This window comes from Apodemus sylvaticus, chromosome 3, assembly GCF_947179515.1.
Source record: "Apodemus sylvaticus chromosome 3, mApoSyl1.1, whole genome shotgun sequence".
Classification (NCBI taxonomy): Eukaryota; Metazoa; Chordata; class Mammalia; order Rodentia; family Muridae; genus Apodemus; species Apodemus sylvaticus.
The window spans coordinates 138580925-138595516 of NC_067474.1; the positions used below are offsets into that span (position 1 = coordinate 138580925).

The 14592-nt window shown below is 53.6% G+C and overlaps 1 protein-coding gene across 1 annotated transcript in view; it reads left to right on the forward strand.

Moving 5' to 3' along the window:
• The window catches only part of Epha10 (EPH receptor A10), a 31533-nt gene extending 18689 nt beyond the window's left edge, over nt 1-12844 (forward strand). The window contains exons 7-17 of the mRNA XM_052175672.1: nt 560-731; nt 3188-3296; nt 8684-8742; nt 8861-8986; nt 9786-9971; nt 10413-10474; nt 10690-10893; nt 11138-11287; nt 11462-11655; nt 12231-12386; nt 12559-12844. Of these exons, the coding sequence (XP_052031632.1) occupies nt 560-731; nt 3188-3296; nt 8684-8742; nt 8861-8986; nt 9786-9971; nt 10413-10474; nt 10690-10893; nt 11138-11287; nt 11462-11655; nt 12231-12386; nt 12559-12673 (1533 nt within the window). The 3' untranslated portion in view covers nt 12674-12844. The remainder of the gene's footprint in view (nt 1-559; nt 732-3187; nt 3297-8683; nt 8743-8860; nt 8987-9785; nt 9972-10412; nt 10475-10689; nt 10894-11137; nt 11288-11461; nt 11656-12230; nt 12387-12558) is intronic.
• The last annotated feature ends 1748 nt before the right edge of the window (nt 12845-14592 follow it).

Consider the following 14592-nt stretch of genomic DNA (forward strand, 5'->3'; position numbering starts at 1 on the left):
AAGGATGGCGTGTGTGTGTGTGTGTGTGTGTGTGTGTGTGTGTGTGTGTGTGTGTGAGAGAGAGAGAGAGAGAGAGAGAGAGAGAGAGTAGGGGAGGCTGCTCAGGGCTGCCTAAGACCCAGCACAGGAAGTAGCTGCTCCCCAGTTACAGTCAGTGCTCTCCTGAGTCTCCAGGTAAGGAAGTTTTTTCCCCTTGAGTCCAGGTGCCTCATCCATGAATCAAAACAGAGCAAAGCCCCAAGCTAATCCATGCTCTCCTCTGCTTTGCACATCAGTTGACAGGGGGGTGAAAAGCCTTTTGTCTGTGTGAGGCTTGCTTGTTACCTCACCCCCGGACTGACAAGCCCTGGTAGCCACCACCTGGTCACCCCTGCAAAGAAAGCTCTGGCCTATTATGGGACTGAGTCTAGAGGAGAGAGGCACAGCGGATTCTATGGAGATGGTGTGGCTCAGGTTCCCCCCACCCCCAACTCCTAACCTCAGGGTAGTCCCTTGGGGTTCCCTGTCCCCCCTCCTCTCAGCCTCCTGGGTCTGGGCCTCACTGCACCATCCTCTCCAGGGTCAGAGTGAGCAGACTTACTCCACAGTGAAGACAGGGGCACCGGCTGTCACTGTCACCAACTTGAAGCCTGCTACCAGATACGTTTTTCAGATCCGGGCAGCCTCCCCAGGGCCTTCATGGGAGGCCCAGAGCTTCAGTCCAAGCATCGAAGTGCAGACCCCAGGGGAAGGTAAGCCATGTGAGTGCTTGGGAGATTCTGGACAAGGGTAGTAGGTGGGGACAAGGGAAAGGAGCCACAGGAGAGCTTCAAGCCTTTAATCTCATCACTAGGAAAGCAGAGGCTGGCAGATCTCTGAGTTCAAGACCAACCTGATCTACAGAGTGAGTTCCAGGACAGCCAGGGGTACAGAGAAACTCTGTCTTAAAAACAAAACAAAACAAAACAAAACAGAAAACCAAAACAACAACAAAACAAAACCCAAACAAGCAAACAAAGAAAAAAGCCACTTCACATCTTAGTCAGAGAATTTGAGATCCACCCGCAGTGACCCACTAGGCATCTTCCCAAAGACCCGCCTTGGTGCAGTGTCCACTTCCCGCTCTGGGCTTAGCGTGTGAAGCCGACTTCCCTGAAATGGGGGAGACCGGAAGGGGCACAGGCCAATAATCTGGACACTTGGAAAGCTCGAGAAAGGGCCATCCATCAAGAAGCATCCAAGGCCAGATGCCTCTACCCAGAACTCCAGGCTGGCAGCTGTGACACCACAGGTAGCTGAGCTGGAGACGCGTGGGAGGGAAGGAAAGGGAAACCAAGTGTTTGAGGCCAGCCTGGGCTACATGACATCCTGGCTCAAGAAACGAGAAAGGAAGGGAGGAAGAGGGAGAGGAAAGAAGAATGGAAGGGACAGAGGAAGGAGAGAGGGAGGGAGAGAGAAGCGAATGGTGTATAAATCACATCTCAATAAAGTCCCAACAATAGAAGAGAAGCTGAACTTGAGAATTCTCCATCTTCCAATGTCCACCTTCCTGGTTCTGTGCCGGTTCGTCCCCTGCCTTCCCGCCCCTCCCCATTCCCTTCCAGTACACAGCCAGAAGCTTCCAGCACACAGCTCTCTCTCTGTTGCTCACTCGCTCACACTCACTCGCTCGCTCACACTCACTCGCTCACTTGCTGCTGGCCCCAACCCTCCGGATCTCACCCCCACCTACCCTGCACAGCTCTTGGAAGTATTTTCCCCAACAAAGGCAGCTCCCCCCGAAGAGGCATTCTGGCACCTGCTGTCAAGATAAGAATTCTTCCCAACCTGCTACATGATGTAATCCAAGATAGGAAATGCTGGGATCCCTAAGAGAGGTGAAGGTGACCCTCGGAGGGGTCCTGGATCGGGGAAGGTGGTCAGCAGAACGCCTGGCTGAGTCTGGCTGTGGGCAGGTGCTGGGCAGAGCAGAGGAAAACCGTGACCGGGGGATGTCTGAACAAGTGGAAGGGAGCAGGGGAGGCGGTTGGTAGTGGAAGCCACCTGAGCCACCCTCCTCTTCTTTCCTCCCCACTCCCCTGCTACAGACAGCCATCTTTCTCCTCAGCGTCCAGTGCCTCCCTCCCCTCCTTACTAGTTCTTCTGAGCCTTTAAGTCTCACACCCCTCATTCCCATCCGGACTCCCTGCACCACAGGCTGCCTCTGTCCTCTCTGCTCCAGCCAGGCAAGAATGGGACGTTCACTCCTCCCGGATAGTTCTTTCTCCCTAGTCTGTGTCCAGGGTCCTTTGGTTGTGCCTCCCCAAGTTCCCTCCATTCCCAGACTCAGCTTCCGTCCTGTTATCCTCTGCCTCTGTACAGTGTATCCTCCAGTTCTGCGGCTGGTTGACATTTCCCAGGCTCCATTTGTGCATATGGGCCTGGGATGCAGACTCTGTGTCCTTCAGTCTCCTAGGCCCCCACCCCTGCTCTGGTTATGTATTTTTGTCTATAGTTAATATTGTTTATTAACTTACTTAGTTTTGTCTCTCAGTCTGGGCCTGTGCATTTCTATGAGCAGACTGGGGTCCTGTGAGTGTCTGTACAGTTTTGAAGCTGCTTTGGCATTAGGCAGAGGGTTTGGGGGAACAAGTTCCAGTCTTGGGTTCACCTGGGTGTGGTGGCACATGATGTAGTCCCAGCACGTGGGAGGTAAAGGCAGAAGCATCAGGAGTTCAAAGTCATCCTTGGCTACACAAGTTGGAGGTCAGCCCAGGCTACATGAGACTCCATTTTAAAAATGAAACCAAAGCCGCCACAAAATCCTCTGTTCACACCACATCTTCTCTGCTTAAACTCCAGACAGTGACCTTCCCAGGACTTTTGTAGCGATGAGGCAGGATGCTATAGTTGAGGCATGAAGCAGCCTGCTTTAGACACAGGCATGCTCAATGTCGAGGTACTGCTGTTGGTGGAAACTCTGTGTTGGGAAAGGAACTCAGAACAGAGGCTGTGACTCTGCAGAGCTTCTGGAAGTGTCTCGTTGCCTTGAAAGGCATAAGGGGAGGCCAACCCCAGCAACCTGGACTCTTGCCTCTGCTCAGAGCTGGGCTGCAGTGGAGAGGCCCTGCAAGGGATCCTCCTGACTGCTGAGATAGAAACCTCTCTCGATGCTAGGCCAGGAGCCTAATCCTTTGTCTGCCCTCAGCTCCTGTTTTTACCCCTCTAGTTGCCCCAGGGTCCAGGAACCAAAGCCCTGCAGTGGTTGTCACCGTGGTGACCATCTCAGCCCTCTTGGTCCTGGGCTCCGTGATGAGTGTGCTGGCCATCTGGAGGAGGTAGGTAGCTGGCTTCATCCTGCTGGTGACCTCTGGTAGGTTCTGTTCCCATATGTATAAAATATGGACACACAAGTACCTATATGTGCAACACACACACACACATTCACAGACTCACACACACACACACACACACACACTTTCACAGACTCAAGCACACTGCTACATAGATCCCAATGCCGCCAGGGAACACATGCCAGCAACCTTCGGCTGTGGAGGCAGGGAAGTCAGGGGTTCAAGCTCTACTTCAGCTACATATAGAATCTGAGGCCAGCCTGGTCCCTTGTCTTTCCCTCCCTTCAAAAAGATAGTAGTGTGGCCAGCGCGGCCCCTCCCCCACATGCTACTCACGCACCAGCTGCAGGCACTGCAGTTAGCTCAGCCGTGCTGGGATGAAGGGGATTTGGCTCCTTAACTCATTAAATGTCAGAAGGCATCGCTGAGGATGGAACCAAGCCCCAGCTGCTCCTGTGCGATTAGGATTCTCCAGAGGCGCTAGGCACGCACAGGCCCCCAGTTCTGGCCCCCAGGGGATCTGAAGCCCCTTGAACACAAGCAAAGAGAAAAAGTAAGTGGGTGGGAGAGAGGGGGACAGAGAGGGAAACTCATCTGTCTGAGCCACGGCCCTCTAAGAAGCTTGCAAGCAGAAAATGGTGAGGACGACTGGTGGCCTGGGGGGGGGGGGGGAGGAAGGGAGGGAGGGGCCAGGACTGGTCAGGTCTGGTTGGAAGAAGATTCCATTTCCTTTGCACAAAGCAGAGACTTTTTAGCGGTGCATATCCCCCACCCTGCCCAGGGCCAGAATGCCCAGGGGTTCCTGGCAGCCCCATTCTGGGGCTGTGGCAGGCAGAGCTAGAGGGTTGGAGCCGGGTGTAGAGGAATTGTGGGCTTGCTGGGGAGCTCTGGCCTCCTGTGGGCTGGAGGGCCAGTGAGTGTTTCTTTGATCCTGGCGATTTGCATGGCCTCGACCAAAGTTCTGCCAGTCAGAGGAGAGATGATTGTCCTGCAGCTCCAGGACAGGAAGATATGACAAGCTGGGATTAAAGGTGAAGGCTTAAAAAGAGAGGATGGGGGGTTAAGGGAGTGTGGCACGGCAGTGTGGGGAAGGGGGTGCCCAGGCAGGCCCCTGTCCAGGCACCTCTTCTCCCTGAGGGACCACACACACACAGGCATGGTATAGAATAGAGTTTATTCAGAGTAGGGGATGGGAGTTAGTGCTAGAGAAAGGCAGAGAGAGAGAGAGTGGAGGGGGCCATGACCACGTGTGTGTGTGTGTGTGTGTGTGTGTGTGTGTGTGTGTGTGTGTGTGTCTGTGTGAGAAAGAGAGAGAGAGAGAGAGAGAGAGAGAGAGAGAGAGCCCAAGGGGCAGAGGGGTAAGAGTATGTGGGAGAGCAGAGAGAGCAAAGAGGAAGAGGAGGGGCAAGTAGTCCCTCTTATAGTGGGCCAGATCTATGGGGCGGGGCATACCTGGCTATTGCCAGGTAGGTGTGGGGTGGAGCTTAGACAGAATACCAACAAAAGGCATGCGCACTGAGGAGACAGAGGCAAGTGGAGCAGTGAGTTCAAGGCCAGCCTGGTCTACACACAGAGTTCCAAGATAGCTAGAGCACAACAGAGAGACTCTGTCTCGGAAAGGGTGGGGGAAGGGAGGAGGAGGAAGAGGAGGCGAGGCAGGACAAGAACAGGGAGCTCCGTCCTCACAGAGCTTCACTTGAAGTCCTTGCTCTGGGGCTCTTGGAAGTCAGGGATGGGCAGCTGCTAGGAGCTTCTCATCCTGGCTTTAACCATCAGGGTTGTGGAGGCAGGAGGCAGGAGAGAGACCAGTGGACTGGAGTAGGCTAGGATTAGCTACAGGCTAGCTGCTGACTTCAGGACAAGCTGCCTTTCACTGAGGAGAACCAGAGAGTAAATTACCATACTAAGAAATGGATTTAATCACAGAATGTTCTTTTTAAAGGTTTATTTTTAGGTATGTGTATTTTTATTTGTGGGTGAGAGTGAATGTGGGGTGTATGTGTGTGTGTGTGTGTGTGTGTGGTCACGTCTACTCTGACAAGGCCACACCTCCCAATCCTTCCTAGATAGTTCCACTAACTTGACACAGAGCATCTGAGACTGTGGGGCCATTCTCATCCACACCACACACTGAGTCCTAGGAAGTGTGTTAGCCATCTGTAGCTGTGACGAAATGGACAATATAGTCAACTCATGATGAAGAAAAGTTCTGGAGGGTCGGAGGGGCTTGCAGTTTCAGGAGTTTGGTCCGTGGCCCTTGGCCTCAGCCCTGTGGGTGGCCAGTCACCTCAGCAAGGGCTTGGAACCTAAGCAGCTGCTCCATTCACTGGCAGCCAGCAAGCAGACAATCAGGAAAGGACTGGGGTCACAATGTCCCCCAAAGGGCATGTCCTCAGTGACCCGATTTCTTTCTCCCAGACCACACCTCCCAAAGGCTCCACCACCTCCCCTTTTCACCCCAGGCCGTGGACCAAGTGATTGAGCACTCAAGCCCTTGGGGGACAGTCCAACACCATAAGCCAGATGTGATGGCTCACATCTTTGAGGTTAGCCTGGTCTATATATGGAGTTGCAAGACAGCCAGGGACTACAGAATGAGACCCTGTCTCAAAGCAACAAAACAAGAAACAAAAATAAAACACCCACACTATATCTGTAAGCTCTTTGTTAGCATGATGTTGTTAGGCAAGGCTGTCATTTTTTTTTTTTTTTAAGATTTATTTATTTATTATATGTAAGTACACTGTAGCTGTCTCCAGACACTCCAGAAGAGGGCATCAGATCTCATTACGGATGGTTGTGAGCCACCATGTGGTAGCTGGGATTTGAACTCAGGACCTTTGGAAGAGCAGTCAGTGCTCTCAGCCACTGAGCCATCTCTCCAGCCCCAGGGCTGTCATTATTATGGTTTTATTATGTATAAGAAAAAAAAAAGAGCCACGCAGTCCCACAGCCTCTGCGAGGGGATGCTCAGATGTAAGAACTCACAATCAATTGCCAAGGGCATGTGTCAGAGTCCTTTCGTGCCTTTCTCTCCTGTGACACACTTCCCTTTGCAAAGGGAAAGCACCTTGTCTCCTGGGCTTTCTCTTCGGCTCCTGTGACAGCTCTTCTCCTGCCTACCTCTAGTCCTCATCCGCAGTTCTCCTGTCCCCTCACTCTGGCCTGATCATTCTCAGTTGCTCCTTTCAGGCCTCCTCATCTGCCCTGCTTTGTATTTTCAGAGCAGATCCACCTTCCATCAGATTCCCTACTTATAAACTCCTCTGCGTCTCCCACCGCCCAGGAGTTAATAAACCCGCACTATAAGCCAGATGCAGCGAGCTAAGATAGCTGAGCTTCCCCGTTCTGCTTGGCCTGTGGCGCTCCGTGAGCTCTCTGGCCACCTGCAGTCTCCAAGCCTGTCATCTTGCCCTTCCACAGATCTCTCACAGGATGGGCAACCCCTGTAGCTCAAGCTACTGCCATCTCCTGAGGGAACTCTGGAATGGCTGGCTACCTTCTGGCTGCCAGGATCTTCTTTCTCAAATGCAAGCTGGAAAAAAAATAAAAAAATAAAAATCCACATAAAGTATAAATTGAATCAGGCCCTGTTCCAGGTCCCTACCACCGGCTTTCCTTTGTTCCCAGAACAAAAGCCAGAGCCTTCACAGGGCCAGGAAAGTCCTGCCTCAGGTCTCCAGATCTAGACTGCCCTGGGCTCTGCCTCTGGCTCAGGAAGGATCAGCTTGTTAATCCTGATAGGGTAGCATGGGGCTTTGTGTGAGAGTGTAGACTTGCACGTCTCTGAAGTTTTCTCAAAGCAGAATCACCAGGAACAGTGACAGCACTGAAGAGCTAGCAATCCCAGCTTTGGGTGGTCTGTGTGCCCAGGGGAGGAGGGTGTGGCACTGCAAACCACAGCCACAGCTGCAACTGAGGCAGCAACAGGTGACGAAAGGGGGCAGGGTGACAAAGAATCTTTCAGCAGGGGTGGCACAGTGCATAAAAGTGCTTGCCATCAAGTCTGGTGACCTGAGTTCAATCCCTGAGACTCACAGAGTGGAAAGAAACTATTCCCTCAAGTTGTCCTCTGACTTGCACAGGAATGCCAATCATAGCATGTGTGTGCATGCATGGGCACACATACTCACATACACAAGTAATTTTTTAAAAGATAGATTTATTTATTTATTTATTATTTATTTATTTATTCAAGGAATGCTCTATCTGCATGTATACCTGCATGCCAGAAGAGGGCATCAGATCCCATTATAGATAGTTGTGAGACACCATGTGGTTGCTGGGAATTGAACTCAGAATCTCTGGAAGAACAGCCAGTGCTCTTACTGCTGAGCTATCTCTATAGCCTGAGAGAGGTAATTTAAAAGATTAAAATGTTTTAGAGAGGTGGGGCTGTAAAATGGCTTAGTGAGCCAGGCATGTGGCACATACCTTTAATCTCAGCATTTGGGAGACAGAGGCCAAGGCAGGTAGATCCCTGTCTTAGTTAGGGTTTTACTGCTGTGAACAGACACCATGACCAAGACAACTCTTTTTTGTTTGTTTGTTTGTTTTGTTTTCTGGATTTTTTTTTTTTTTGAGACAGTGTTTCTCTGTATAGCCCTGGCAGTCCTGGAACTCACTCCATAGACCAGGCTGGCCTCGAACTTAGAAATCTGCCTGTCTCTGCCTCCCAGAGTGCTGGGATTACAGGTGTGCGTCACCACCGCCTGGCTAGAGAGACAACTCTTGTAAGGACAGCATTCCATTGGGGCTGGCTTACAGGTTCAGAGGGCCAGTCCATTGTCATCAAGGCAGGAGCATGGCAGCATCCAGGCAGGCCTGGTGCCGGAGGAGCCGAGGGTTCTACATCTTCATCTGGAGGCAGCTAGGAGAAGACTGTTTCTAGGCAGCTAGGATGAGGGTCTCAGAGCCCACAGCCACAGTGACATAACTGCTCCAAAAGGCCACACCTCCTAATAGTGCCACGTCCTGGGCCGAGCATATTCAAACCACCACGATCTCTGTAGGCCAGCTTGGTCTACAGAGTGAGTTCCGGGATAGCCAACACTACACAGAGAAACCCTATCTTGAAAAACCAAACCAACCAACCAAAAAAAAAAAAAATGGCTTAGTGGAGAAGGGCAGGCAGACCCCACAAGGTGGAAGGAGAGAACCAACTTCTGCAACTTGTCACACACACACACACACACACAATAAATCTAAAAATAACTTAAAAGTGAAAAGAAGCCAACAGGACAAGAAAGTCGCTCCCCAGAAGAGGCACAGAGCTTTTCTTTCTGAAGGGACCAAGAAGCTCTGTCCTGGGCGCTGGTGAAGTGGGAGGGGCTGAGGTCCTCTGGTGAAAGGCTGCCTCTGTGTCCCCACAGGCCCTGCGACGGCAAAGGAAGCGGCAGCGCCCATGACGAGGAGGAACTGTATTTCCACTGTGAGTTGTCCTTGCCGCACATACCTCTGTCTTTGGCCCCTTCCCAGTGGCCATCACCTGTTATCCCAGCAATGAGGCCCCATTTCCTCAGGCTCTCTTTCTCTTCCTCTGTTCTCAGTCAAAGTCCCGACACGCCGCACGTTTCTGGACCCCCAAAGCTGCGGGGACCCGTTACAGGCTGTGCATTTGTTTGCCAAAGAGCTAGATGTCAAAAGCGTCACCCTGGAAAAGAGCTTGGGAGCAGGCAAGCCCCTGGACCCTTGAAGCCTGGATTCGTCAGGGAGCTCCGCCCACTGGATAAACCCCACCCACCAGGCAACACCCACTGGGGAAAAGTCTCTGCCACTTCTTTCCAGAAAGCTAGTTCCCAGCCCGTGGCCAGAAGCCCCGCCTCTGCACTGAGGGCGTCCTTTCCCAGAAAGCCCCTTGCCCGACTGAAGTGTCTGTGGCTCTGCCCTCTCTGGTCTGTTCCCTAGGTCACTGTGGGACATCTGCACTCAGGACCTTTCTCTGGGCAGTCTCAGTGTAGTCCCAATGGAACAGCAAGGAGAGGTTTTCCCAGGAAGCTTCAGGCCAGACATACGTGAGGTCTGAGGGTGGATTATCTGAGTAAAGCGCATCCTCTTCGGCTCTGAGCCTCAATTTCTCACCTAAAAGGTTGCTATGGAAACTCCCCAAGCTCAGGGCACCTTGCTGGCTTGTTGCTGTGCTCCAAGAAACAGGCTTCTCCCCAGAACCCACAAGACAGAAGGCAGGAAGAGCTGTAGCGCAGAATAGATGTAGTCACCACTTACATCACTAGCAAAGCCTTGGCTTTGGTGCATTTAATGACCTTTGATGGGCAAGCACTTTCAAAGTTACTGTGCCTCTGACACAGAGAAGAAGACTAAGACTAAGAGGAAAAAAAATGGAGACCAAGGTTACGATGCTTCAAACTCTAGAGCTTCCCACCACAAACTGGAAAGGACCCCAGGACCCAGAGTCACCTTGGCTCAGCCTACTCCATTTGTTGGTAGGAGTCTGAGATGCCCGTTTCTTCGCAGGACGGTTTGGGGACCTGTGCTGCGGCCACCTGCAGCTGCCGGGTCGCCAGGAACTGCCCGTGGCCGTACACACTCTGAGGGATGGCTGCTCTGACGCCCAGAGGCTCAGCTTCCTGGCTGAGGCCCTCACCCTGGGGCAGTTTGACCACAGCCACATTGTGCGTTTGGAAGGAGTTGTCACCAGAGGTACGCCTGGTACTGCACATCCCTATGCTTGGTCGGGCATCAGGTGGGGGTGCCCCTCGGCTGTGGTGTGGGCCCAGGCACAAACCTTAGTTCACCTCCACTTTAGTGACTCAGGGTGGCCCCTCTCTTGCAGTGGCCATGCTGACCCAGAATGACCTTTCCAATTTCCATTAATATTTGGGGAGCGGATCACTGTCCCTTTGGATGATCTTTCTCAGCTGACTCCTTACAGCTCTGTCTCCGTCTCTGTCCCACTATGGACAGATGACCTTTTTTGTTTTTTAACCTCAGCACCAGGGTGGGTGAGGGTGGGGCTGGGTGGGTAGGTGACAAGATTAGAAAACTTGGCTTTGCTTTGGGCTGTTTTGGCTGAGGTACTGCCGGAAGGGGGCGCTGTACACAGGCAGAGGCAGCAGCTCAGTGTCTCCATCCCTGATGCAGGAAACCCCTTGATGATTGTCATCGAGTACATGAACCTCGGGGCTCTTGATGATTTCCTCAGGGTGAGTCACCAGTTGGAGCCCTCTCCTTGGGTGGGAAAGTACCAAGGCCATATTTTTCTTGGCGCTTCCCTTTTCTCTTGGGGGTTGGGGTTGCCAATGCTCCCACTGGGCAGGCCGGCCCGATGCTCACAGTACACTGAATCCCAGAGGGACTTAGGGGCTTCCTGGGTGATCTGCGTGTACAGCCCTGGCTTCAGTCCTCACTAATTCCATAGCATCACGAGGGGGAGCTGGTGGCTGCACAGCTGATGGGTCTGCTGCCTGGGCTGGCATCCGCCATGAAGTATCTGTCAGAGATGGGCTACGTTCACCGGGGCCTTGCAGCCCGTCGAGTGCTTGTCAGCAGTGGCCTCGTCTGTAAGATCTCTGGCTTTGGGCGGGGTCCCCGGGACCGAGCCGAAGCTGTCTACACTACCATGGTAAGGAGTTCCCTTCTTTGCTACCACATTTGCTGTTTCTCCTGGTGACCATACCCATGGTCTCTGTATCTCGGTTCAGCCTCCTCCTCTCTCTGGGCTCTCCCCTTTGGTAGTACCATGCCTGTGTCAGCTGGGCAGCTTCCTCAGCTGTGGAGGGGTGAGGGCAAAGCGTGTGGGACTGGCTGTGGGTGCCAGTGGCCAGCCTGGATGAAGCCTGCTGTTGACTCAATGCTTTCCCACCTAGAGTGGCAGGAGCCCGGCGCTCTGGGCAGCTCCTGAGACTCTACAGTTTGGCCACTTCAGTTCTGCTAGTGATGTATGGAGCTTTGGCATTGTCATGTGGGAGGTGATGGCCTTTGGGGAACGGCCCTACTGGGACATGTCTGGACAAGATGTAAGTGACCTACGGATCCAGCTCCCTGACCTCTGTCTATTGATCTTTGACCTCTTAGCTCCCAGACCTCTCTTTCACGCCCATCCCGCCTGGAGTCCCTGGGATGATGGTGGGGTGGTGCTCTATGTTGGGTAATTGGAAACATCCTGTCTGCTACTCATCTCTGGAGCCTAGGTAATCAAGGCTGTGGAGGATGGCTTCCGCCTGCCACCCCCCAGGAACTGTCCCTCCCAACTGCACCGATTGATGCTAGAGTGCTGGCAGAAAGACCCAGGTGAGCGGCCCAGGTTCTCCCAGATCCACAGCATCCTGAGCAAGATGGGGCAGGAGCCAGAACCCTCCAAGTGTGCCTCGCCCACCTGTGTCAGGTACATCCTCACCGACCCCTAAGCCAGGCCAGTCAGCCAAACTATCACCTGTCTGTAAATATCCTCCCAAATCCCCACGGCAACCAAGCACCTCACCCGACCTGGGCAGGTGTGAAGCCCGGCACATTGTCCAGACCGATCCGACCTCCCCTCACCAGGCAGTCATGTCCTGGAATCTGCCCTCTAATTGCCTCAGCTCTGCACCTGCTTGAGTATCCGACCCACTTCTTCAGAGGCTTTTGGGTGCCCGTGAGAGGCGCGCTCATCACTGGGTGTGATCATCTGCCTTTTCCCATGGTCTTTTCTTTTCTTTTATTTCTTTTATTTATATGAGTACACTGTAGCTGTCTTCAGACACACCAGAAGGCATCAGATCTCATTACAGATGCTTATGAGCCACCATGTGGTTGCCAGGAATTGAACTCAGGAGCTTTGGAAGAGCAGTCAGTGCTCTTGCCTGCTGAGCCATCTCTCCAGCCACCTCCCCTGGTCTTTTCTTGAGCTGCTTTTCAAGAGTGACTGGGTCTTATGCCACACCCTGGCTGTTGTCTGACTGTAGCGTCTCTGCTCCTCAGGCCTCCCACCCCCCTGGCAGACCGTGCCTTTTCTACCTTTCCCTCCTTTGGCTCCGTGGGTGCCTGGCTGGAGGCCCTAGACCTGTGCCGCTACAAGGACAACTTCTCTGCCGCAGGTTACGGGAGTCTGGAGGCCGTGGCTGAGATGACTGCCCAGTGAGTCTAAGAAGCCAAGGTTCTTAGGAAGGAGAGCCCCTTCTTACCTGGGAAAGCCCCACCTGTCCTGGTCCTGCGCCCTTCCCAGTCCTGAGAGGGGGAAGTAGAGGGCTGGTTCCATGGGAGGGGTAGGAGGGGTTGGTTCAGTTGGATGTAACCTTCCTCCTTGCAGGGACCTGGGGAGCCTTGGGATCTCTTCCGCAGAACATCGAGAGGCCCTCCTTAGTGGGATCAGTGCCCTGCAGACTCGAGTGCTACAGCTCCAGGGTCAGGGGGTACAAGTGTGAGCCTCTCAGCCCTGCCCAAGGACCTGCAAGCTGCACTCCCCTTGGCTGGGAAGAGTGCTCTCACTTCGTGGGCCCTGAGCTGCTTGGTACCACGTTGTCCCATTTCATTTTTCCTCACAACACCTTGCTGACCTAGTGGTCCTAAAACGAGGTTCAGATCCCCAGAGAGGACCCCAGACAAAACAGTAGGAAGGTTAGGGTGTCAAGGGAAGATTGGGGTGTCAAGGGTGTTGGTTGGGCAAGAGTTTCAGTTGTCCTAGCTCAGGCTCCTTGGGCTTCCACACAGGGGTCTGCTGCCTGGGCTGGCATCGGCCATGATGTATCTGTCAGAGATGGGCTATTGTAGGGATTGGGCCTAATCAGTGGACATCTCATTTCCAGAGAGCTTTTGACTTGCCAGGCCTTAAGGGTCCCTGAGAGATACCCACTGGTTCTGGCGGGGACCTCAGCTGCCTAGGCACCGGAGTATGGGAGCCTGAGCCAGTAGGTAGTGTCCCTTACGTCCTGTACCTTGGCGAGGTCTATCTGCACATTGGTATTAATAAGGCCCTAGCAGGCAAGTGGTGCTGAGCTCAGGGACTGGACCCCCGGTGGAAACTGCAGAGCTGATGGCTTCCTGCCTTGGGGTTGGCAGTTCAGGATGAGGGCCAGGCTCCTAATAGGCCACACAAAGGCCTGGTGCTTACCCTGGGCCCGGATGTCTGATTTGGTTGGAACTGATTTCAGAAGAGCACAACAGAGGCTTATTCTGCATTCTGGAGAGTGGAGAGGAGACCGAGGGAGTGGTTTGATAGGCTGGTCTAAGCCCTACTCTATACTTGGGGAAGGCGGAGCCTGGAGCCAGGGTCAATGTCAGACCAACATGGGGAGAAGCCTGGCCCTGGAGAGTTTGCCTTTCCCTATGGCTCCAGCGCTCTTCCCTGAGCAGGACAGCGAATCCTCGGGTGAGCCCCTTCAGGCTGCTCAGTCCCTGTACACTATACATAGTTCCCCTGCAGCGTTCAGAGTTCTTGAAGGAGCGTGGTGCTAAGCTGACCTATCTGCAAGGGCCCTGGCAGCTTTGAGACCTTGAGACCAAAGCCATCCAGGGAGGGCAGAAAGGCTGCTGGGTGTGGACAGGCCCCTGATGGATGCCTGTTTTGCTGTCGTGTGGTATGGAGGAAGTGTCATGGGCTGAGGCAGAGCAGGTGGGAGTGGAGAGAGGTAGGCAGGATAGAGAGCACCTTTAGAGGGAGCACATTAGGAGGGGATACCCCCTGGGCACAGGGGGGATGGGCAGGTGGAGTGTGGTTGCTTATATGGTGGGGGGTGGGGTGCCCAGAAAGGCTTCTTTAAAGTCAAAATTGAGTAAGGCTTTGAGGGGCGGGGTGTTCTCTCCTTAGGGTGGAGTCATCATCAGGCTCAGAGTCCAAGCAAGGATGTCTAGCGGAGAGCCTGGAAACCATAATGCATCTTTGGGGAATACCCCATAGTGGGGAGCAGTGACTTCCAGCAGTGCCTTTGGCCTTGACTTGCCAGCAGCAGCTGTCTTCCTCAGTCTCCCCACTCCAGCTCTCTGGGCACTTGACTGAGCTCAGTGACTGCAGGAAACTGAGGCAGACTGGGATACTGCTCCCACCTTTGACAGAACTAGGGAACTGAAGCGTCCCACGTGCTCTCCCTTCATCCTCCCTCTAGGGAAAACTGGTCCAACAGTCATGGGGACCAGTGCCCTGTCTTGGGTGATCAGAACCTCCTCCCCATCTCCAGCGACATCAGCCATTAAACTCCTCCCCTCCCCAGCTGTTTGCCGAGGGGTCCCTGGCTGTGCTGACAGGACTTCGGTGTCCAGGGTAGACCTCCCCTCTTGAGGAGGTCCTAGAATCCTGAGGGCTCCCAGGCCTCAGCCCTGCACAGGCACCAGCATGATACAGGGTGCT